Source organism: Balaenoptera ricei, chromosome 10 (genome assembly GCF_028023285.1).
Source record: "Balaenoptera ricei isolate mBalRic1 chromosome 10, mBalRic1.hap2, whole genome shotgun sequence".
Taxonomy (NCBI): Eukaryota; Metazoa; Chordata; class Mammalia; order Artiodactyla; family Balaenopteridae; genus Balaenoptera; species Balaenoptera ricei.
The window spans coordinates 54275662-54302083 of NC_082648.1; the positions used below are offsets into that span (position 1 = coordinate 54275662).

The following is a 26422-nucleotide window of genomic DNA, read 5'->3' on the forward strand; positions in this document are numbered from 1 at the left end:
AGTGCCTAGTAGAGTGAATGACATATAATTATTGCTCAATAAATATTTAATCAGTGAATGAGGAAACTGAGGCATTAAAGGCTTAAGTACCTTGTCTAAGGTCCACACAGTTAGTGATGAGAATTATAACCCATATCTGTTTCCAAAGCCAACACATTTAGCCATATATTACACTTTCTTGCTAGACTCTTACCCTGTAAGTGTAGGAGGCAGTGCAAGATGGAAGGTAGGTGACACTGAAGACAGATTTTTATTTCACAACTTCTGGGATTTTGACAAAAATACTGCTTTGTTAAAATGGGTTAGAATTGATATGGAAGATGTTCCAGGAATATTTGATGAGACCATACCTTTCAGGAGCAGAATGAATTACATTGGAGGAAGGGGCTTATAATTTTGTTTTCCCTGGACTGAACTGACCCATAGTATATTTTAGGGCTAAAACAAAAGCTTTCTGTAAAAATTCTGTTCTATAGTAATTGAACCACAAAGTCTTTTCTAAAACAGCATAAATCTATGTTTCCTGAGGTGAAAGTGTATGCCACAAACCATGTCTTGACATTTCGTGTATTATCATGTGGTTAGCCTCTGCTTTTAAACTTTAGTTATCTTAATGATAGAGATTTTCTATAAAACACTGTGTGAATGGAGATGTGAGTGTGGCTGTATGAAAGAGAGAAAGAGAAAGATTACAGAAAAAAAAATGGGAAAGAAATTACACCAAGAACCAAACAATGTTATATCCAGATACCTTTTGTTATAGGCTAAATGTTTGTGTTCCCCCTCCCCCCCACCCCAATTTATATGTTGAATCCCTAAACCTCAGTGTGGTTGAGTTTGGTGATGGGGCCTTTAAGGAAGTAATTAAGGTTAAATGAGGTCATAAGGGTGGGGTCCTGATCCAGTAGGATTAGTGTCCTTGCAGGTTCTCTGGTGAGAGGCACCAGAGAACTTGCTCTGTCTCCCCATGAACATATATGGAGGAAAGACCACGTGAGGACATAGCAAGAAGGTGACCATCTACAAGCTGGGAAGAGAGTCCTCACCGGAAGCTGTATCAGCTGGAATCTTGATCTTGGACTTCTGGCTTCCAGAACTGTGAGAAAATACATTTCTTTTGTTTAAACCACCATCTGTGGTATTTTATTATGGCAGCCCTAGCAGACTAATATACGTTTGGAGGAGTGTTGGGGGCTGTAAAGACATGAAAATGTTATTTTTGTGTCAAAAGCCAGTAACTAATACTATGCCAAAGTCTTTTATTGAAGTTTATTACCAGAATCTTAATTAGAGGGAAATTTCAGAAAATGGGGTGGAATGTATATGAAACTATTTTTCCCAGATGAAAAAGCAGATTAGTGCCATCTATAAGTTAACTCTTAAACCAAGTTAGAATACTACAGAAAGAAAATGGCAGTGCATACTCATGGAAAGCTATGGGCAGAATTACTCCATGGCAGGACAGATGCAGGTTTCATAGGCCAAGAGGACCTTTTTGAATAATAAAATTAAAATAATTAACAGTACATTTTGTTCATGCTTCAGGTAATATCACCTAACCAACCTTCTTAATTTACTTTAAATTTCCTAGTCCTTCAACCTTCTCTTGTGAATATATTGCATTCTCTTTGTTGTCCTTAACAAATCTGATTTTCCAATCTTTTTTTTTTTCATGTTTGGGAAACAGCTTAAAAGAATTGATTATGAACTCAGGCTTTGTGGGGGTTTCTGCTTCTGGGGAGAATAGACAAGGACACGGGAGACCTTCTCTCCCATTGAAACAATAAGGAAAACCTAGAAAAAATTATTTTCTATGGGGCCAGGCAGGGGTGGTATTCACATGAGGAAGCTTTGATTAACCTTAATCTCTCTTGAATTTCAGAGAGAAAGAAGCCTGTATAAGAGCAGAGAGTGAAGGCAGCCTTCCCTACCTAAGAAACCTTCCTCATAGGGAAACAGGATCAAGGGGAAATAGGCTAGGCTTTGGACCAGGTGGGGCTGTCAGGAGTTAAAGTTAAATTAAAGTCTGAAAAGCCCCAAATTCTGGGACAGATTCCTGGGATCTGCCTGCTCTTTTGAAGACCCTCCCCAACCATGAGTTTTGGTAAGATAGTAGCAGTGGAGGAAGGGCTGGTAAGCAGAGAGAAATTGCTTAGGTCTGTGCCTTCCTGTGGTGTTTGGATTCCAGATCCCTGCCTGGAGATGAATCCAAAGATTAAAAATATTCCAAAAATATATGAAACTGCAGCCAATTTTCTTGCAGCTCAGCTACTGAAAGCATAAAAAAGGTTGTGACTCAGGAGGTTGGGGGTTGGACTACTCACAGGTGATTTCAATCGATTTAAAGCTGTACCCCAGATATAGCTGAACTTGACTTTAAAAGAAATATTAATGATAAGCTCCTCACCCTAACTTCCAGATAGAGAAAGGGCTTGTATTTGCTGTGGAATAAAACAAAGTAAAACAAAACTAAGTATTTTACTCCAGTCATCACTGTTCTTTTATATATAATATTTAGAATACAATAAAAGAATTATGAAGCACACTAGGAAACAGGAAAATAGGATCTATAATCAAAAGAAAAAATAGTCAATAGAAACAGACCCATAGATTACTCAGTTATTGGAATTAATAAACTGAACTTTAAAACAACTAATACACATATGTTTTTTAAAATTTTCAGGAAATGATAGCTATAATGGGTAAAAAGATTGGGTATTTCAGAAGAGATATGGAAAACTCTAAAAAAAGAACAAAATAGAAATTCTAGAATTGAAAAATACAGTATCTGAATCAAACACTCATTAGATGGGCTTAACATTAGATTGAACACTGTCAAAGTGAGGATCAGTGAACTTGAAGACAGACAACCAATGTATCTATATTAATGTCAGATAGAGTAGACTTTAAGGCAAGAAGCATTACCAAATGAAAGGAGGACATTTCATAAGGATGAAAGGGAAAATCATTAAGAGGACAATAGTGTTAAGTGTGAGTGAACCTCAAAATATATGAAGCAAAAATGGATAGAAATAAAGCCACAGTATAGTTGGAGATCTTAATACACTCCTCTCTCAGTAACTGATAGATTAAGTAGACAAAAAATGAGAAAGGATATAGAAAGTCTGAACCATTCTCTCAACTATATTAACTTGACATTTACATAACACTACACCAAACAGCTCCAAAATACTCATTCTTTTCAAGTGCATTTAGAATACTTACCAAGATAGAACTCGTGCTGAACTGTAAAAAGAAGTCTGAATAAATTCAAAAGACAGAACTTATACAGAGTATGTTCTTAGAACACAATAGAAAATAACAACAAAAAGAAATCAAGAGAAGCCCCCACATATTTAGAAATAAACAACATACTTCAAAGAAGGAATTGCAAGCAAAAAGAGAAAATATTTTGAACTGAGTTATAACAAAAACACAACAGAATTTGTGGATGCAGTAAATAGTGCTTAAAGAGAAATTTATAGCATTAGTGGCCTGCATTACAAAATAAAAAATTTTTAAAAATCAGTGCTCTCATCTTCCACCTTTAGGAACTACTAAAAGAAAAGCAAATTAAGTACAAAGTAAGTAGAAAGAAGGAAAAAATAAAGAGCAGAAATCAATGAAATAGAAAGAGTCAACAAGGCCAAAACTTGGCTCATTGAAACACCTTATAACATTTATAAACCTTTAACAAAAGAGAGAAAATGTAAATTACCAATGTTAGGAGTGAAAGGGAGGCATCATTAGAGACCCTAGAGACATAAAATGTTAACAAGGTGATATCATAGCCTATGTTATGCCAATAAATCCAACGACTTAGATGAAGTGAACAAACTCCTTGAAAAACACGAATTAACAAACCTGACAAAAAAGAGATAAAATTTCTAAGCCCTATATCTGTTAAGGAAATTATATTTAAAATGAGAAAACGTCCCACAAAGAAAATCTCAGACCCAGATGATTTCACTGGTGAATTCTCCCAAATATTTAAGGAGAAATAATACCAATTTTACACAAATTAGATCAACATTAGAGGTTGTTGTTATTGCCATCAATATGCTTTTCCTAAGTCTCTTCCCTCAGTTTTCAGCATCTATCTTAAAACAGAGAACAGAAATTTTCCTTGTCTTCTACAAAAAGTCTGAGTTCAATGGGAGGTTATTTTGTAAATCCTTCCTTTCCTATCTGTGTTCCTTTGACTTCATGATATGTGGTGTTTGCAAAACACTCTATGTTGCCGTTGCCTCTGACTTTAATCTTCCGTAACCTTTTTACACAAAACCAATTGTTCTTCTGGGACTCAAGAAAAAGGCCTGCCCAGCAGCGTGATCAAAAGTTTTTCAGAATCCTATCACAACTGGTTTTTTGGTGTCTTTTAATAACAACTAAAACTTTGTTTACTTGTTTCTTCATTTCTTTTGGATAAGCCTTTTCTAGAGAATGACAGAGAATTGTTCAGATCAAGTGTTTCCTGCTTTAATTTGGTTTCATATAATGGCTGAGATTTAAATTTGCATAGTAAATGGAAAATTTGTGAGCAATCACAATAATGGCTGGAGGAAGCTTTTTTTCCTGCCTTTCTTCAGAAATACTAAGAGGCAGTTAGACTAAATCCTTCAGAAGCATTCTTTATTGCTGTTGTTTGATGTGGTTCCAGCCACATCAAACACAGGAGGCATCCAAACTTCTCTGACTTGAAATGACTGAGGTTGCATTTTTCAGAGACCCCAGGAAACTGGTAGTAATGACCAAAGAGTAGTCACAGTGAGAATGCCTGACCTGAGTGACAAAGCATTCATAACTGACTAAATGAAGAGGGAGCTGTTGCTCTGGACACCCCTTCTCCCTACCCGTTCTGGTTTTTTTTCACTTGATTTCCCCAGTGGCCGAAAGCTGAATTTTGTATCTGAAGGGCTGTGATATTCCACTGTATTAGAATACAGATTAAGCTGCTATAACAGATACTCTAAAATACAGTAGCTTTAATAAGATAATTTTTTTCTCTCTCATGTAACAGTTAGGAGGTAGGTTGGAAATCCATGGCAAGTAGATGGGTCTGTTCCACAAGGTCATCCTATATCTTATTTCTCCATCATCCCCCAGAGCAAGGTCTTAACCTTTGATCCATGGACCCTTGGGAGGCCATGCGTAGAAGTTAGGGAATCTGTTGAACTTGGATGGAAAATGTTAACTCTTTATTTTTCATTCACCTCTAAATAAGATTTAGTACTTCTTTCACTTTCAAACGTAGACAACAACCAACAATGATACTAGCAGTACCTATGACTTTGCCACCAAGAGAAACGACAGATAATTTTATGTCATATTAATTTGTTGCAAATATCTTATAATATCACACTACATCACTACTAACAATAGACCTGCCTTTAGAGCTTGCTATTTAATGGGTTAATAAACACATACTTATTATAGTAAAACTTCTAAACATAATTTTGAGATGTATATTTTAATATATTTTCCTTTTTAACCTTATGTATCTTTTTTTTTTAATTTTATTTATTTATTTATTTATTTATTTATGGCTGTGTTGGGTCTTCGTTTCTGTGAGAGGGCTTTCTCTAGTTGCGGCAAGTGGGGGCCACCCTTCATCGCGGTGCGCGGGCCTCTCACTATCGCGGCCTCTCTTGTTGCGGAGCACAGGCTCCAGACGCGCAGGCTCAGCAATTGTGGCTCACGGGCCTAGTCGCTCCGCGGCATGTGGGATCTTCCCAGACCAGGGCTCGAACCCGTGTCCCCTGCATTGGCAGGCAGACCCTCAACCACTGTGCCACCAGGGAAGCCCCAACCTTATGTATCTTATTTTATGCATTTATAAACTTTACTCTAAGAAGGGCTCCGTAGGTTTTACCAGACTGCCTAAGAGATCCACAGCACAAAATTGGTTAAAATCTCTGCTCTGAGATGTTTCCCTTGTCCTCATGGTAAAATCTTGCTTCTCTGATCCACGTCATTTATTCTAGTCAGAAGGAAGGGAGAAAGAGGAAGTGGGGTCAAGCATTTTCCTTATAAGAAAACGTCCTAGAAGTTGCATACATCCCTTCTGCTTATATTATGCTAGTGGTAATATGGTCAAATGGCCACATCTAGCTGCAAGGAATGCAGGGACTGTACTGTCTAGGGGCCATGGGTGATGCTAAATAATGATGATAATGGTGGGGTGCTCTAGAGCTAAAATGAAGAGTAGGCGAATACATACAGGGTGTAGCTGACAATCTCTACTCCCACATAATTCTATCTGGACTCTGAAATATTTCAGTGATGCTTCAGTAAAATGTATGATTTCTCTTGATCTGGAGGGACAAGCACATTTTTAGTCATATTTGAACTGTGTCTATACTGTCTTTCTCCCAAAAGTTCAGGACACATTGCAGACACTTTCATGAGAAATTGGTCTGTAAGATTTTCAGATAGACCACTGTGTTTTTGTTTTGTTTTGTTTTAGTTCCAAAAGAAAGGACTTAGTTTTCTTTTAATTGAAGTATAGTTGATTTACAATATTGTGTTAGTTTCAGGGGTACAGCATAGTGATTCAGTTTTTTTGTAGATTATATTCCATTATAGGATATTATAGGATATTGAGTGTAATTCCCTGTGCTGTATAGTAAATCCTTGTTGCTGATCTTTTTTATGTATAGTAGTTTGTATCTGTTAATCCCGTACCCCTAATTTGTCTTTCTCTGTCTGACTTATTTTCACTAAGCACAATATTCTCTAGGTCCATCCACATCACTACAAATGGCAGAATTTCATTCTTTTTTAGGGATGAGTAATATTCCATTATATATATATATATATATATATATATATATATATATATATATGTATTACATCTTTTTAAGCCAGTCCTCTGTTGATGGGCATGTGAGTTTCTTCCATGTCTTGCCTATTGTACATAGTGCTGCTATGAACTGACCATTGTGTTTGTGGGCTAGAAAAGCATTATGAATGTAGAAGGTGCTTTCGTTAAATGGGAAGACCATACAAATTCAGATAACTACATTCAACACGAGTGATAAAAACATTCATGATCAATCCATCTGGTTGTGGAAGTCCTTTGTATAGAGTTAAAAGCTTTATTCAAGTTCTGTTTCTTTATTCAAGTTCTGTTTCTGGGTAAACATACATTGAATGTCTATTCTGTTACATGCAAGATGCTGGGGACTGGGTACACCAACATTAATGAGACAGATTTCTTATCTCCAAGAAGCTCAGAATCACATTTGAATGTGGGTGTGCATGTATGCTTGTGTATGTTGGGGTGGGGAGGATGGCACATGTAAGTAAAGTAAATTGTCTTTAAGTGTGATTGTTGCTAAAATAGAGAATAAAGGTGTTGTGGATATAGAAAAAAGATAGAAGGAAATGAATGTCCAAGTAAGGAATGGAAGATTAATTCTCAGAGGTGGAATTTATTATTTTTATTATTACACATCTAATCAATAAATCATCTGTCCCTGAGATGTATCTCTGTTTTCACCCTCTTTTGACTTGGAAACAGGTATCAACAGTTCTTTGCAAGCTTCTTAAAGAATTTTCTACTATCAAAACACAAGGCAGCAGTACAAATTTTATTGAATATTTTGTAAGGGATGAGGGTAACTGACATTGCACAGTTCAATGTTATTTCTCTCCAAATTATTTCACTTCAGAACATCCCTTGAGACCTTCCTCTTTTTCAGTCTCTCCAATCCAAAGTCAGTTAGGGGTTCATCTCTGCTGTTCCTCCAGAGCTAGCTCTTCTGCTCTGGTTTCTCTTACACTGGAATCTACAGCACCCTCTCCCTGGCCTGCAACTGGTCTTTCTTCTGCAGAGCAACTTAGTTTTACCCAGCAGTGCAACTCTGTTTACCTATATCCATAGTATAGTAGGGTCTTTTAAGTATAGAAAAGGCCACTCTTTCACATTGTATCGAGATGACGAATTTAAAAAAACATTGTGGCTACATCCAGAACTGTTCAGGACATCACTTGCGTTAGTGATGTGAGTGAAGCAAGATGCCGTAACATAGTGTTGGGGAAGTAGGGTTGGGTGATAAGGTGGCTCATTTTAATGATTATGTTACTTATGATTGCCTTTAATTGTATATAACAGTGACTCAGAGTGAATCAGAGTGACTGAGAGCTCCAAAGGGGCTCTTGAAATTCTGTATCTTCCCTACTCCTTAATGCTGTACAATATTTAGGTTCATCTTTTCAAGTTTCCTAGAGAAACTAAATATTGTGCATAACTTGGAAGTAAAGGAAGGCCATGAAGAGAGAGGAGAGAGGAAGATGTACTAGGTTGGAAAAAACGGCAGAAGTAATGCTGGGACATTGGGGTGGTGGTGGAGGTGAGGGCAGAATCAGGAGCTCTTCATCCCACGTCAAACTTCTATCTCCCTAAAGTTAACATAGCCAAACATTCGCTCAGCTCATTTCTAGTTTGGAAGGGTAGGATGAGAATGCCTTTCTAGCAGCTCTCTCTTGGTGTGTGTGTGTGTGTGTGTGTGTGTGTGTAAAAATGGCTAATTGAACTGGAGTCAAGGAAGGAGAAGGAAGGGTGGAGAGAGCAGGTTATAATGGGGGTGACAGATACTAAATATTTCTCTAGGAGTGGCGAGTAGAGGAGGGAAAGAGAGAGTGGGTGTGCCTTTATTAGAGCTCCAACGGTTGTTTCACTTTATGTTACAAGTATTAGCAAACCTAACTCAAGCTTTTTTCAACGATAGGATTTTCATTAGACCATCGTTAAGAGAGTAGGCTTTGGAATAAGACTGCTTGGGTTTGAATTCTGGCTTTAACCTTCTGATCTTGAGTAAGTTACTTAATCCTGGTGTCAGTTTCATCATTTGAATTAAATAAATTCATTAAATTGAATTAATAACGGTAAAGCACATAGAAAAGTGGCTTCTGGCAAGCCTTTCAACAAGTCTTAACTACTATTTGTTATTATCATGTTAGTAAAACCAACATCCCAAATCTATAAAGTCAGTTTGCAGAAGCTCACCAGGTAAACGGAAGTAATAATATTCTTCACTTTGCTGTACTTTTATACACTGAGTATTTTAAATCATTATATTCAGTGTTAACTGTGCCATTCTCTCCACAAAATTGTGTGTGTACATATGAATCACGGGGCTCTAATTTGAAACTCTGAACAAGCTGCATATGTAGTCACTTTAATTGTACAACAAACCTACAAAATATTTAAGTGTAAATTATGATGATGATTTTTAAAAATTTATTTATTTATTTTTGGCTGCGTTGGGTCTTCGTGGCTGCACGCGGGCTTTCTCTAGTTGTGGCCAGCGGTGGCTACTCTTTGTTTCAGTGTGCGGGCTTATTGCGGTGGCTTCTCTTGTTGCGGAGCACGGGCTCTAGGCACATGGGTTAAGTAATTGTGGCTCGCGGGCTCTAGAGCGCAGGCTCAGTAGTTGTGGCGCGCGGGCTTAGTTGCTCCGTGGCATGTGGGATCTTCCCAGACCAGACCAGGGCTCGAACCCGTGTTCCCTGTATTGGCAGGCGGATTCTTAACCACTGCACCACCAGGGAAGTCCCTATGATGATGATTAAACACAGATAAGCTGCAGTTATCAAAACCTGGACCCAAATTGACTCTACAGGATGAATAATTAGGTAGCAGTGTAAAGAATGCTCGTGAGGACCCAGCTGCTGATTAGATCCGTGCTGTTTCAATGTTCTCCCAGTTGGAATGGCCAAAAAAGCAGTCAGACATTAGCCTGTGGCTTTTGGGGGTAATTTACAGTCTGTTGACACAGGGGTGGCGTGAACACTATGGCACTCCTCAGGCTGCTGGTTAGCATACTGTAGTTTTAATCTCTTAAACCAATAAATGAAGGAGAGAAAAAGAAGCCCAGACTGTAACTGGAGGAAAGGAGAGAAAGAAAGGGAAAACAGAAGGAAGAATAATTTTCATGAAATGTCTTCTTTGGGCCACTTTCTAGGAACTTTCAAATATTATTCTCACATCAACCCTGTGGGAAAGATATTCCTATCCCCACTGGTCACAGACATCGTTGGCTGTCCGTGTAACAACTATTTCTCTCCTTTTTTTTTTTCTTGCTGGTTGAGCTTCACTTTTTTTGAGTGTTTACCTCTTTCGTATAACTTAGGTCCTTCACATGTTCCCATCCCTCAGTAACAAAGGTAATCCGGATGGGTCACTGCTTTCCCATTATCCTCGACAGGAATTGTGTAGCCCTGAACAAGAGATAAAATTCTAGTCAATGAAAGGTGACGACCAGGATGCTGGGAAGATTCTGAGCAAGATTTCTTTATTCTCTAAATGAGACCCTGGAAGGAGGCAGGCCTTCTTATGCAGCTGTGCATAGTTGCATCTGCACAGGTTGCATGAATGAGTGGGGGTCGTCTTGGGGTCATAAGCGGAGCCAGCCTGAGGACAAAACAGACACACTGAAGTGCCTCCTGTCTTTGGACTTTAGTGCATGATTATAAACAGTCTCTTTGTCTAATCCTCTTTGGGGTGGGGTTCTATTACTTGTAGACAAAAACATCTAACTGATATACCATTTTCCATATTATGAGAAAACTGAGGTACAGAAAGGTAAAGAGACCTACCTACACTTGCATGCATGATAAGGAGTAGAGAGAGCAGGTTATGCCTTCTGGTATGGAGATAAGATGTGTGTCTTTTAAACAGCACTGCCTCCCACCCCCAACACACACTCACACTCCAATCTGACAATTTCTGTCTTTGAACTGGTAATTTGCACTTACTGTAGTTACTGATACATTGGATCTGTTGCTCTTGTTTAGGTAATTATTTCAATTTGTTCCACTTTTTCCATATTTCTTTTGAATACGTTTTACTTAGAAAAACAGACATCTCTGTCTTCCCCCCAACAAGATGAGAAGTCTACATATGCTTATGCTCTTAAAACTCTCCCCCTACCTTTCTCTACGCTGATCTCATCATTTTGATGTTATCTAGAAATTTAATTAGGGGTTATTATGTGTATATATATTTCTTTTTCTCTTCTTCAAATTTAACTATTTTTAAATAACAGAAACTCTAACAAGATACTTATTCATCTATCTTACTATAAATTTGTCTTATAGTTAAAATTCATAATATTTACTTATTCTAAAGTTAATCAGCGGCCTGATGAGTGGCCTTATGTTGGTCTCCAGTATGTTAAAAGTTGTGTATAGTGGTTGTTTCATTGCAAATTTAAAATTCCTTCTAAAATTTGTGAATTTGAGTCAAGCATTTGTGTACCCTTTGAAGTCCTCAGGGAACTATACTCAATATCTTGTAATAACCTATAATGGAAAAGAATATATATACCATTTTAAAAAAATACTGAAAGAAAAGATCCTAGCACTTCCTGTTAGTTAGACATGTGGGCAAGATAAAAATACATTCAGCTATTCAATGTCTCAGAAGAATGGTCACATTAAGACTCACATTGAAGAAGTGTTTAGGATAAAGTACTTTAAAAAGAAGGAAAATGCAAGAGATGCTGCATGAGATATATGAAATAAAGGTATTTAAATATCTTAGTGAAGAAAAAAAATGTATTCTACTGAGGAGTATAGTTCCCTGTGCTATACAGTAGGTCCTTGTTGTTTATCTATTTTATATATAGTAGTGTGTGTATATTAATCCCATATTCCTAATTTATCCCTTCTCCCCACCTTTCCCCTTTGGTAACCATAAGTTTGTTTTCTATGTCTGTGAGTCTATTTCTGTTTTGTAAATAAGTTTATTTGTATCATTTTTTTTTAGATTCCACATATAAGTGATATCATATAAGATCTGTCTTTCTTTACCTGACTTACTTCACTTAATATGATAATCTCTAGGTCCATCCATATTGCTGCAAATGACATTGTTTCATTCTTTTTTATGGATGACTAATATTCCACTGTGTATGTACAACATCTCTTCTTTATTCATCTGTCGATGGCCATTCAGGTTGCTTCCATGTCTTGACTATTGTAAATAGTGCTGCACTGAACATTGGGGTGCATGTATCTTTTTGAATTAGAGTTTTCATCTTTTCCGGATATATGCCCAGGAGTGAGAATGCTGGATCATATGGTAACTCTATTTTTAGTTTTTGAGTAACCTCCATACTGTTCTCCATAGTGGCTGCACCACTTTACATTCCCACCAACAGTGTAGGAGGGTTCCCTTTTTTTCCACACCCTCTCCAGCATTTATTATTTGTAAGCTTTTTAATGATGTCCATTCTGACTGGTGTGAGGTGATACCTCATTGTAGTTTTGATTTTCATTTCTCTAATAATAAGTGATATTGAACATATTTTCATATGCCTGTTGGCCATCTGTACGTCTTCTTTGGAGAAATGTCTATTTAGGTCTTCTGCCCATTTTTTGATTTGGTTACTTGTTTTTTTTTTTTTTTGATATTAAGCTGTATGAGCTGTTTGTATATTTTGGAAATTAATCCCTTGTCAGTCGCATCACTTGCAAACGTTTCTCCCAGACCATAGGTTGTCTTTTCCTTTGCTGTGCCAAAGCTTTTAGGTTTAATTAGGTCCCATTTGTTTATTTTTGTTTTTATTTCCATTACTCTAGAAGGATGGATCAAAAGAAATATTGCTGGGATTTATGTCAAAGAGTGTTCTGCCTATGTTTTCCTCTAGGAGTTTTATAGTATCTGGTCTTACATTTAGGTCTTCAATCCATTTTGAGTTTATTTTTGTATGTGGTGTTAGAGAATGTTCTAATTTCATTCTTTTACATGTAGCTGTCCAGTTTTCCCAGTACCACTTATTGAAGAGAGTGTCTTTTCTTCATTGTATATTCTTGCCTCCTTTGTTGTAGATTAATTGATCATAAATGCATGGATTTATTTCTGGACTTTCTATCCTGTTCCATTGATCTATGTGTCTGCTTTTGTGCCAGTATCACACTGTTTTTATGACTGTAGCTTTGTAGTATAGTCTGAAGCCAGGAAGCATGATTCCTCCAGCTCCATTCTTCTTTCTCAAGATTGTTTCTCAAGATTCGGGGTCTTTTGTGTTTCCATACAAATTAAAATTTTTTTGTTCTAGTTCTGTGAAGAATGCCATTGGTAATTTGATAGGGATTGCATTGAATCTGTAGATTGCCTTGGGTAGTATGGTCATTTTAACAATGTTTATTCTTCCAATCCAAGAACATGGTATATCTTTCCATCTGTTTGAGTCGTCTTCAATTTCTTTCATCAGCATCTTATAGTTTTCAGAGTACAGGGTCTTACAGTTTTCAAAACTCCTTAGGTAGGTTTATTCCTAGGTATTTTATTCTTTTTGATGTCATGGTAAATGGGATTGCTCCCTTAATTTCTGTTTCTGATATTTCATTGTTCGTTTAGCGAAATGCAGCAGATTTCTGTATATTAGTTTTGTATCCAGCAGTTTTACCAACTTCATTGATGAGCTCTAGTAGTTTTCTGGTAGCATCTTTAGGATTTTCTATGCATAGCATCATATCCCCTGCAGACAGTGACAGTTTTACTTCTTCTCCAATTTGGATTCCTTTTATTTCTTTTTCATCTTTCTCTGATTGCCATGGCTAGGACTTCCAAAACTATGTTGAATAAAAGTGGTGAGAGTGGATGTCCTTGTCTTGTTCCTGATCTTAGAAGAAATGCTTTCTGCTTTTCTCCATTGAGTATGATGTTAGCTGTAGGTTTGTCATATATGGCCTTTATTATGTTGAGGTATGTTCCCTCAATGCCCACTTGCTAGAGAGCTTTTTATTGTAAATGGGTGTTGAATTTTGTCAAAAGCTTTTTCTGAATCTATTGAGATGATCATATGGTTTTTCTTCATTTTGTTGATGCAGTGTATCACACTGATTGATTTGCAGATATTGAAAAATCCTTGCATCCCTGGGATAAATCCCACTTGATCATGGTATATGATCCTTTCAATGTATTGTTGGAGTTGGTTTGCTAGTATTTTGTTGCCGATTTTTGCATCTATGTTCATCAGTGATATTGACCTGTAATTTTTTTGTGTGTGTGACATCTTTGTCTGGTTTTGGTATCACGATGATGGCCTCATAGAATGAGTGCAGAAGTGTTCCTTCCTCTGCAATTAGAGATGGTTTTTTAAAATAAACCAACCTGTTTCATCTGTGCTATAGGCTATGGAGGGAAGGGTCACATGTCTACACGTGAGCCAGAGTATTTATTAAGTGGACAGGAACATGGCCTGACTCCTCACTGGCCACCATGGTGTGAGACCTCACCAAGGAGAAAGTGAATCTGGAAGAAGAGTGAATAGCAGAGGCCATCTGGTTTTGTGCCACACCCCCACAGAGAGATTCTCTTGCAGAGGTAAACTTAAAAGATTTGGGCTTTTATAAAGGGAAGGACAATTTTCACTTTATACCTCTACCCTCACAGTGGCATAGCAGGGCAGGTTTTCCTGACAGGGTTCTGTAACTGTCACTCATCACTCACTATCAAGCCTCCAGCAAGGCAGATACAAGAAACGACTGCAATTCTTTTTCCTACAGAGCCTGTCTGCTTTCAGACTCCTTCTCAAAGCAGAGCTCCAGGCACCAGCCAACACTAATTGTGGAGGGCTGACACACTAGATAAAACTTATTTGCTGCTCCACCTCTGTGCTTTTCCTAACTTCCCTCAAAAAGAAATACACTAGTGCCCTGCCCATTCTATGAGGTGCTGCTTTTGCTAAGATGCAAAGCTTGTTAATGGGTTGATGTGTTTTCCTTCCAGGTAATATATTTCTCTTTAAAGTGTAGAGAGTGTTTTAATGTGGAGGAATGATCTAAAGGCTGGAAGTTTCAGTAAGTCAAGTGAACAGGAAGGCAGCATAATATGGCAAAAAGGGCACAGATTGTGGCATAATAGGCACTCGGTAAATGTTAGTTCCAGTTCTGTTTTTGTGTTGAGTGCCTCCCGATTATCTAGTACTGTAACAAAGACCTGATCTTGGGTGGCCTCGGCCTGCAACGGCTTGAAGCAGGATTTTGGTTCCTGGCCAGAGAGTGAGGTCGGGCAGCGGCAGTGAGAGTGCTGAATCCTAGCCACCAGACCACCAGGGACCAGCGGCCAGTGACAAGGCCCTGGCCCATCGGCTTTGTAGAAATGAATTTCCCCATAGAGACGGAAACTAGTGAAGCAAGTAAAGTATTTATTAGGAGGAAAACAGTACAGTAGGTGTGGATAGACACACAGGTGGGCTCAGAGAGAGAGTCGCACCCTCATGGTAGTTTGAATCACTTTTTTGGGGCATTTCTTCCGGGTTTCCTTTGACCAATCATCCTGCTTTGCCTGGTTCTGAGTCCGTATTTGGTTTATCTCAGAATCCTCCCGTGTGCTCACGCATCTCTTAGCCAAAATGGATTCTAGTGAAAAGGCCAATGGGTAGTTGACATCACTTACTATGGGGTGGCACCCCCTCCCTTTTTGACCTCCAAGGAGCCTTTCTGTGCATGTGTAGTTGGGAAGGTCTCCTTGACTTCAAGAATGAGGAATATGTGGTCTTTTATCTCTTATCTGGGCAGGGCCCAGCCTCCTCTATCATCCTGCTTTTATGGAGTTTCTGCTGTTACGGAGTTTCTGTCCACAGGGGAGAAACTGTTCAGCCTGGGACCCATCTATCTCCTGCTTCATACCCACAAAAGTTTAAGATATGGACCTTTTCTTTAAGAAGGTTTTATTTATATTGATGAGATGATACAAGACAATCTTTTCTTTTTCTTCAGAGACTACTGTATTACAGGCAGCAGTGTGGGCAATACAACTGACTTAAAATTTGGAAAGAAAACAGCAGTCAGTTATCTGCTGTGTTGTCTACACAATCTCAAACCAGCAGCTGAGTTTTTTTCACTGAACTCTTTTGGGTATTAGAAGGCAGACTAAATATTTTACTTTCTGCCCAGCAACTTGAGGATGGAAAACACATCGTTTGATTAATTAAAAGCAAAAGGTTGGAACTACTTACCTTTCCATTCTTTAATTAACAAAGCCCACAGGCCACATGAGGAAGTAATAACACTCATTATGTTGTGATGAAGGACTGTGATGATGAGTTAAGTCAGACAGGACTCCAGGCACGATTCCCTTCAAGGCTTCCCCAAGATGTTGTCCCGAATGTAGACAGATCCTTACTTGTTGAAGAATTCGATCTCACCAGTCCTGGCACATGCTTTTTCAGAGAGTACATTTCCTTTTGCAAGGGAAAGAAGAGCCCTTGAAACAAAGGGTTATATTTTAATTAAGCCTAGGCATCCTTTCTGGAATTTCCTTTATTGAAAGAACACCTCCTTTGATTTGTATCTGTTTGTGTTAGTCTTTGGCACAAAAAAAAGACTGATCCCTTCCAGGCAGAACTGTCCCATCTGAATGATCAAAAACTACATCAACTGACTTACAAACCAACAAATTATTTTCTTATTGTCCCTTAAATCTCCCAGGAAGCACTGGGAGATTTTTGAAGATAGTCTCCATTCCCCAGGCTTTGTTCACCATCCTTCATGCCTGTGGGTGGTCTCGAGGAATTTGAGGAAATGACACTCATTCTGCCTGCAGGTGGAAGCCCCCCCCATCCCCTTCCTCCAGAGTCCTTGGCTCTGGTGCTTAGTGTGAGAGCTTCCCGTGCTGTATCACCGAGGCATCGCTGAAATTTTTAGTCAAGTGGCTTGTCACCCCCAGGAAAAGTGAGCTTTAAAATAATATTTGCTGCTTATTCAACTACGGCAGCATCAGTTAAGACGCTTTGTCCACATAAATGTAAAAGAGGAATGAAATAGCAGACTCACTTTCTTTTCCTAAGTCCACTCTCTGGTGGGAATAAGAAATAACTCTTGGGAGATTGGGATGGACATATATACACTAATATGTATAAAATGGATAACTAATAAGAACCTGCTGTATTAAAAAATAAAAAAATAAAAAAATAAAAAAAAAATTCAAAAAAAACAAAGAAATAAATCAGTAGCATTAGTATGAGACATTGGGTGTCAAGATTTTTGCCCTCGTTTCCATTTTTTTTTGAGATTAAATTCAACATCTCCATTATCTTTAAGAATCAGAGATGGTGATAGGTTTTCAATTGGATTTTTTTTTCCCAGAAAGGAAATAAAGGCCTGTAAAAAAAAGACTCTTTTTAAATGATCTCATGGGAAGCCCCAAATTGAGCAGCAATTGGATTTTCTAGAAGTCTAACAAATATGCTTTTTAAGTGACCCTCTGATGGAATACCTGTAAAAAAAATCCTTGCTTCTTCACATGAAGATTCATTCACCAAGTTTGATTGTATAATAGAAGTCACCATTTTAAGTTAAACGAATTCTAAACTGTTACTTACTTCTTGTTTTTATTTTAATGGCGTGATGGAGTCTTTGCTGGAAATTTAGAAAAATTTTGTGGCTGACTTTGCATGCCACATTTCAGCAAGTTGTAAATTTTATGGCTCTGGAAATACAGTGTTAGCAGTGGAAATGCTGACCCCTCTCTGATTATAGTGGCACAAATAACAATGCTATAATCTCTGTCATTGAAAATATTGCATAATGCTAGAACCTTGAACATGACCTGAATTGTAGAATATTTTAAAACTAGCTGAGGGAAAGCATCCCCAATTCCATGGAGTCAGTGCCTGTCTTCACCAAGCTGGTTTAGCTGCAGGTACGGAAGGCCTCCAAATGTACTTTCTCCTTCTTTTAGATCCTGACATAATCTGGTAGGATATGAGGAGCCCCACCTCCAGTAATAGGCAGGTGGAATCTGAAACTTGAAGTCCCTCATTAAATCTGGTATCTGTTGTGATTAATGTGAACCTGGGCTGACACCACCCTGGTACAAACTACCACTAACTCTTGCCTGGTTATTGACCTTACCTCTTGTCTGGTCTTCCCAGATCCCCTCTGACACGCCTATCATCCATTCTCACACAGCCTCCAATTTGGCAATCAGATTATGTCTTTGAGTTGTGTTAGTTTGCATCCTCTGAGAAGCATATGGCAAAACAGGATTAGACGTGCCTGCTTACTTGTTGGGGGAAAAGGAGAGAGGGCTGAACAAGATGGAGAGAATCTTCAGACAGACATACAGGCCTGATCCCTCCGAAGGAGGCTGGTGGGAAGAGTGTCAGACTGCAGTGCAGGTCTAAGAAAGTTTCTCGCTGCCTGATGAGGAGTACGTGAGTCAAAATTGCCATGTGTCATGTGTTGTGAGAATGAGTCTGCATTATTATCCCTGTGTCAACAAAAAAATAATCAGTCGATCTAAGAAAGAAATGGAAAATTTTATTCAAGCCAAGTTGAGGATTATAACACGGGAACAGCACCTCAGAAAGCTCTGAGAACTGTTCTGCCCGTTAGAAGTCAAGGCACAGTTATATAAGTATTTTGAGATAGAGGGCTGTAGAGTAAATGACACATTATTGTACGTATTATTGACAGTTTACACAATCCAGATCTAAGAGTCATTGTGGCCCCTTACAAGATCAAGAAGGAATGTTATCTTTTAAGGACCTGTCTTGTTGATGCTAGGAGAATGTTTCTCTTTTTGGTTGACCAGGTATTTCTGCCGATGGGGAAGCTTTGGTCAATGCATAATGCAGATACACAATGCACAGTAGAGGGGAGAGAGGAGGCCAAAGGGCAGAGAACATTTTTTTATGTTTAAATTTTTCTTGTGTTGCCATGAAATACGAACTTTATTTCACACCTGCTGTACTTTGTCCTTGGCTGACAGCAACCGTGGGAAGTGTGGCCTCAGTGTGGACATCTATTACAGATTCAGAGCACAGCACTTGGGGAAATCTGAGACAGCCACCATGGGTGTGCTCTGGAGACCTCTAGCTCCTTGCTAATATCATCCTCAGAGGTCTGTCAAAGAAACAATCTTAATAAAGAGTGTTCTGCAAATCGAGCTCAAAGACTGGGCCGTTTTTGAATCAGATTGTCACCACTAAGTACTTCCATCTTTGGTGTCTCCCTCATTGTGATGGTTCATTTTATGTGTCAACTTGACAGGGCCACAGGGTGCCCAGATATTTGGTTAAACATTATTTCTGGGTGTTTTGGATGAGATTAGCATTTGAATCAGTAGACTGAGTAAAAGCAGATTGCTCTCTTTAATTTGGGTGGGCCTTGTCTAATACAGTGAGAGCCTAAATAAAACAAAAAGGCTGAATAAGCCTCCTCCCGACCTTCTCCCCGGCCGGCCGCGCAGGAGGGAGGCCAAGATGGCAGATGAGATCGCTAAGGCTCAGGCCGCCCGGCCTGGTGGCGACACGATCTTCGGGAAGATCATTCACAAGGAAATCCCAGCCAAAATCATTTATGAGGATGACCAGTGTCTTGCTTTCCATGACGTTTCCCCTCAAGCACCAACACATTTTCTGGTGATACCCAAGAAACATATATCCCAGATTTCTGCAGCAGAAGATGACGATGAAGGTCTTCTTGGACATTTAATGATTGTTGGCAAGAAATGTGCTGCTGATCTGGGCCTGAAGAAGGGTTATCGAATGGTGGTGAATAAAGGTTCAGATGGGGGACAGTCTGTCTATCATGTTCATCTCCATGTTCTTGGAGGTCGGCAGATGAATTGGCCTCCTGGTTAAGTGTGTTGTAGGGATCATTTTCCCTTCTCTATGCAGTGATCAGGTCTGCAAGTTCCAATATGCAAAACAATACTTTTTTTTGGCCTGTGTATGGAGAGATTGCAGAAATAATTTTAAAAACCCATACGTAATAAAAGACATTGTTGCATGGTCAAAAAAAAAAAAAAAAAAAAGCTGAATAAGAGATAATTTGCTCTTTGCCTGACTGCCGAGCTGGGGTATCAGTCTTCTTCTACCCTCGGACTGGGACTTCTACCGTTGGAGCTCCTTGTTCTCAGGCCTTTAGACTCAGACTGGGACCACACATTGGCTTCTTGGGTCTCCAGCTTGCAGATGGCAGATTGGCAGATTTGTATAAATTTGTCTCCTTCATTGTATAAGCCAATTCCTTATAGTAAATATCTCTCGCCATGTCTCTCTCTCTCTCCCCTATTGGTTCTGTTTCTCTGGAGAAGCCTGACTAATACACTCATGCTAAAACTATTTTGTGCTTTTCTGTTTTTCTTCAGATAAAACTTAGCATCCTTTTAAAAACCTTAGAAGAAAAAAAAAAGAAAAACAAAAAACCTTAGAAGACTTCATATCTCTACCTCTAGTTTCATCTCACTCTTGTAAGGCATGGAGAGACCTGAACACTTTTTAAGTTGATGAGGACTTATCAGTTAAGGTTTTTGGTCATAAGTAATAGAATCCAATTGTTGTTAACCTAAAAGAAGGAAAAAAAGACTGAAAGGATATGGGGTGATTCACATCACACCATCAGATGACTTCCTGCCATCAAACAACAGTTGGATTTCACACTAGAGGGGAGAAACCATTAAACTCTGTATTCTCCAGTGTAATGGCAGTGTTTTGAGTCCATAACAATGAAACCATTGCCTTGGGTCATCTGTTAATTCCCTATGTGGCTAAACATTAAGCCTGGACAGTCATCAATTACAAAAGAAAAGGGACTAGAGTAAGACATAAAAATAAATAGAAAAGGAGCATCTGAAAAGGCATGAGGCAAAGCTCTCCAGAGCCCAGGATGCTGGCTTCTATGTAGTAGCCAACTGTGGTCTGTAAAATCCAGTAATCAATTGTATGAGACTTGGAGGAAATGCCAGGTCAGGGATTCATCAATGCCATGTGTATATTGCCACGCAACAGTCAACAGTTTGGGAACTGTGTGAGGCTGTTTTCTGGCTGGACTGATTTATGGATTTAAAAATGCTTTTTGTTCAAGCTGGAATATCCAAGGGGGAAAAGGCCGTCTTTTAGACTTCCCCTTGTGATGAAGGACTCAGAGAGGCTGTGAAGTTGGTGGATTTGGTAGATGGGACTTTTACCCTTTATGCCTTTCCAACAGTTACACTCAAGATAAAGCACTCCACAATCTGAGCAATAGAACCAGGGAGACACAAACACTTTCTGGCAGGAACAACTTCTAGGCTTTTTCAAAGTTGCCAAAGATCATGGGAAGAAGGGAACATGAGAGAGTAGTGGAAACATCCAAGAATGTGTTGAAAGAGTCACAAAATTCAGCATGAAAGGAAATAAATATTAGAGATGACAATTAACTAAGGAGAAAATGAATTCCAGGATCCCTGTGCTACTCATTGAATTGAAACTGGTTTGCTGTCTTGAAGCTAATGAATAGAGGGTAATCTAGAAAGTCAGGCCATATTATGATTTTAGATCTAGTGCTGATAGAAATTATTATATAGGATTTGAGTTTGAATTTTCTTATATCCTGTTTCTCTCTATAAAGTTAGTTGCTGCAGCTGTGATAAGGAACAGGGAACAAAAGTAAATATAAAACTGTGGCTTCTTTAGAAGCTGTTTTGTTTACTGCAACATGTGTGATGGAAGGCACATTAGAGATTTTCTAGCATACTATTCCTATGACTGAGGTCCAGAGAAAATAAATGACATACAGTTAAAGATGAATGAAACAGGACTTTTGCATTCTGCATAGGATGTAGGAAGCTGGAAAGAGCATCATTCTCACTCTAACAACCACAAAAAAATGCCAGTATGCAAATTCACAATTTTCTTGAGCCCATCAGAGCACTCAGGGCAATCAACCAACATGAAGTCTAAAGAAAAACAGGTGCTTCCAAGGAGCAGTGAGACTCAACTACTTGTTTACAGGGGCAGACCCACTGATAAGTAGAATTTGAGTATAATTTTTAACAAATCGCTAACGGCTGAATGTGGGCTAGGTTGGAGAATATATAACCTCAGGAAGCTGCAGACACAAGGGGACTTCACAGCACTTTGGAATTTTTCTCTATGGACCTCATCAAGTGCTCACAAAAAGACTGGGGGCAGGATGAGAATCCCGAGAAAGCCTCCATCACAGAGCAGACCTGGGGGAGGGGAACAGGTGCCACTGTGGGAAAGGCACAAGTCCTTCTTCTCCCCATCTCTCATGTGGGACAAACACTTAAATCACTAGTGCATTGTTGCTTTTAGGACACCGGAGAAACCCAGTGTAACTGTGGGAGGGAAACTGCAAAAAACTCTATCATGGGGGTGGGGCAGGAATATGAGCTGGTCCCAGACCCACAACTGAGGGTGGGGTAGGATCACTGAAATAGCCCAACTCTGGGGATCCAAGGAACATGGTGCTTGACGAAGACTGCAGATAAGCAAAACAACTGAGATATTCTCTGCAAACTGCCACCTGCTGTCTGCTCCCAAAACCAGGCTAAAAAAACAATTGGACAATTAAATAAAATTGTACTTGTACAATTAACAAGTAACAGCACTGAGGGGTAGTGAAATGGAAGACCTAAAGCTGTGTGGAACAGACATTCAGAAGAAAACCTCCTACAATCCAGCACCCACCCTAAACACCAGGTAATGTTAGAGTAATTTAAAGCTGTTGGTGCACTCAAGGTAACTATAACAACAAATCACAAACTCAGCTCAAATCCTGACTAGATTGATTCAGCTCCTCCACACTAAAGACCTTGCAGAAGGAAATGCATGCCCATATGTAGACACACAAACTAGTAGCCTTAATGTCTACTGACCTACACAAGAAGTTTGGCTTTCAACAAACAGTTACAAGGCAGACAAAGAAGCAAGAAAACAGACACAGAGTCAGGGGGCAAAGCATTTAACAGAACCAGACTCATATGTGACGCAGATGTTGGGACCATCAGACAGGGGCTCTAAATAGCTATGATTAATATGTTAAGGGCTCTGATGGAAAAGGTGGACAACATGCATAAAAAGGTGGCTACATTCAGCATAGAGATGGAAACAAAAGGAAAAGAATTGGTGGATAAATGGAAAACAGGAACAGAGGTGAAGAATTCCTTTGACAGACTCATCCATAAACTCAAAACAGCTGAGGAAAAAATAAGTGAACTTGAAGATAGACCAATAGAAATTACTCCGATTGAAACACAGAGAAAAACAAGTGAATAAACAGAACAGAATGTTCAAGAGCCATGGGACAATTTCAAATGGTCTTAGATTAACAATGATCTGAACACTGACTTTCAGTAGCATTTGACACAGTGGCTACTTCTTTTCCATGATGAACTTTCTTCACTTGGTTCCAAGGGCCCAACACTCTCTTCATCTCCTTTGTTCTTCACTGGCTGCTGCTTTTCAGTTTTCTTTGCAGGTCCCTCCTTTTCTTCTAACCCATAATGTTGGAGTGACAAAGGGCTCAACCCTTGGTCTCTTCTCCCTTCTACAGTCATTCCATTGCTGATCTCGTCTAGTCTCATGGCTTTAAATATCACTTATGTTCTGGTGACTCTCACATTTATATCTCCAGCCCAGACCTCATTCCTGAACTCCAGATTTATATATTCAACAGGTTATTGGCATATCTTCCTGAATGTCTAGTAAGCATCTCAAAGCTTATATGCCTCGACTTAAACTCTTATATATCTCCCCACAAGACTATTCCTCTTGTAGCCTTCCAGTGTCAATGGTAGCAGTTCCATTCTTCCAATCTCAGGCCAAAAACCATGGCATCATCCTTGACGTCACTCTTTCTCTCACATTCCACGTCCTAATCACCAGGAAATCCCATTGACTACCTTAGAAATATATCCTGAATCTGACTCTTTTCCTCTCCTCTACTGCTACCACTCTGGACCTAGTCACCACCACTTTCTACCTGAATTATTGAAGTATCCTCCTAACCAGTCTCCTTGTTTCTAGTCTTATCCTCATTCCACTTTAGCCTGTTTCAAACAGCTGCCAAAGTGGACATTTAAACCATAAATCAAATTATGCCACTCATCTGTTCAGAACCATCCAGTGGCTCCCAATATTCAGAGTAAAAGCCTGGTATGGGCTGAATTATGTCCCCCAAATTCATATGTTGAAGTCCTAGCCCCCAGCACCACAAAGTGTGTCTGTATTTGGAGATAAAGTCTTTAAAGAGGTAATTAAAGTAAAATGAGATGCTATGGGTGGACCCTAATCCAATATGACTAGTGCCCTTACAAGAAGAGGAGATGAGGACACAGATAACATGAAGACCGAAGGATGACTATGTGAACACACAGCAATAAGACAGCATCTGCAAGCCAAGGAGAGAGTTCTCAGAAGAAACCAACCGTACCAACACCTTGATGTCACACTTCCAGCCTCCAGAACTGTGAGACAATAAATTTCTGTTGTTTAAGCCACCTAGTGTGTGGTACTTTGTTATCACAGCCCCAGCAAACTAATACAAAGCCCAAATCCTTTCAAAGGCCTGTAAGGACCTACATGATTTGGTTCCCAAATCTGTATCTTACCTCATTTCCTCCTCCTCTCCCCCTTTCTCATGCTACTCCAGCCACACTGGTTTTGAGCAAGCCAGGCATACTCTTGCTTTAGGACCTTTGCCCAAAACTGTTCCTATTGCCTGGACTACTCTTCCTCCAAATATAAGTGGCTAATACACTTTCCTCTCTCTAGTCTTTGCTCAAATGTGACTTTCTTAATGAAACCTACCCTGAAAACTCTATTTAAAACTTCAGTCTTTCCTCTCTCCCTTCCCCAATACTCATAACCCACTTTTTCTGTTCTGTTACCTTCTAACGTGATATAATTTACTTGTTTGTTATTGTGCCAGAAATGTCCTTTGCTCCTTCAGATCCACTCTTTACCCTTTTCCACCCTGCTCTGTGCCCTGAGAAGGTGACATCTGTGGGTGGTATCAACAATCTTCCTTGCTCTCTGGCTTCTAGTTGAGTTCAGCCACGGGAGGCTCAGTCAAAAGATTGGATGTGGGGAAAAGAGAGAGTTCAGGGTGTGTATGTCCCCAGATTCTTCTGTCAAAGGAGACTAGACTGGTCAGCACAGTGTCCCTTTGCTTTTGGAGAAGGAAGGAGTTGAGGGATCAGCAGACTTTCAGAGGCTTCAGTTGGTTGGCTTCACCTGTAGAATTTGTTACTCACAAGTCTCTTGTTGGTTGGTTGACTCTTAGAGGCGTGTTTACTGAGTGAGTCTGTCCCTGTTCGGCTGACTTTCAGAATGAAGGCCTGACAGTAGTTGGCTTGCAAAAGTATGTTCACTGAAGTGTGTTTTTGATGATCATTTGAACTGGTTTAAAAGTGGTTCTGATGACTACTTATTACCATGGATATAACTTTTTCTAAGTGTGTGGCAAGTTCTGAATTCTCACCTCTCTGCCATGCTGTGCTTTGCTCTTTTCAATCCTCTGGTAATGGCTTCCTCCTGTTGCTAGCCTTGGGGTCCTTTATCAGGAAAGAGTCATTGAACTATGTGTATTCACTCCTTTTGAGTATGTAGTCTATTTTCTGGAGGGATTCTGATACACTGTTTGTTTGTCCTTCTTCCCCTGCTAGAAAGTATACTCCATGAGGGCAAGGATTTTTTTCCCCCCAGTTTTGCTCATTGATGTATCCAAGTGCCTGGAACAGTGTCTGGCATATAATGGTGCTCAATAAACATTTGTTGTTTGCTTGATATACTGGTCCTAAAATTCTTATTGGATATGAATTTATACCTCTCAATCTGTACCTCTCTGTATCACTTTTTTTTTTTTTTATTTAATTTATTTTATTTTTATTTATGGCTGTGTTGGGTCTTCGTTTCTGTGCGAGGGCTTTCTCCAGTCGCGGCAAGCGAGGGCCACTCTTCATCGCGGTGCATGGGCCTCTCACCATCGCGGCCTCCCTTGTTGCGGAGCACAGGCTCCAGACGCGCAGGCTCAGTAATTGTGGCTCACGGGCCCAGCCGCTCCGCGGCATGTGGGAATCTTCCCAGACCAGGGCTCGAACCCGTGTCCCCTGCATCGGCAGGCAGATTCTCAACCACTGCGCCACCAGGGAAGCCCCTCTGTATCACTTTTAATATTTATTTCTCTTTTTGTTCTCTGTATAAATATCTCAGTACTATTTCCCAATTTATATTTCTCTCTTCATCTTGTCCAGCCCAGAATTTATGTCATCTAATGGATGTCTTATTTCAATGACTATATCTTTCATTTTATTTCTAATTGTTCTTTTTCTAATCCAACTGTTCTGATTTCATTTCTGGCTGTTTATGCTTCATAATTTTTTGTTCTTTTTATAGCTATTTTGGCTTCTTTTGTCTCTCTGAGGACCATAAACACACTTATATTAAAGTTGTTTTTATATAGTTCAGTATTATTTTGCTTGGGTTGATTTTTTTTTTAATCTCTCGATTGTAGATTTTATGACTATTTTTCTTAGTTTTCCTCACATGTTTTGGAATTTTGTTATATAGGCTCATCTTGAATTGGAGTTTTCTTTTTATTCCTTGATTTTGCTCTCTTTCTCTCTCTGGGCTCACCTCACCCTGAGTAGACATTTCGTGGTTGACTCCATACA

The 26422-nt window shown here is 39.2% G+C and overlaps 1 protein-coding gene and 1 long non-coding RNA gene across 2 annotated transcripts in view; both read left to right on the forward strand.

Annotated features, from left to right (window-relative positions):
• The window catches only part of LOC132373378 (uncharacterized), a 151993-nt gene that overhangs the window by 14885 nt on the left and 110686 nt on the right, over positions 1-26422 (forward strand). The gene's annotated exons all lie outside the window — the stretch shown is intronic.
• LOC132372593 (adenosine 5'-monophosphoramidase HINT1-like) lies at positions 19193-19672 on the forward strand. The gene has a single exon (XM_059934674.1). It carries the CDS (start codon positions 19224-19226, stop codon positions 19602-19604), a length of 381 nt encoding a protein of 126 aa, XP_059790657.1. The 5' UTR covers positions 19193-19223; the 3' UTR covers positions 19605-19672.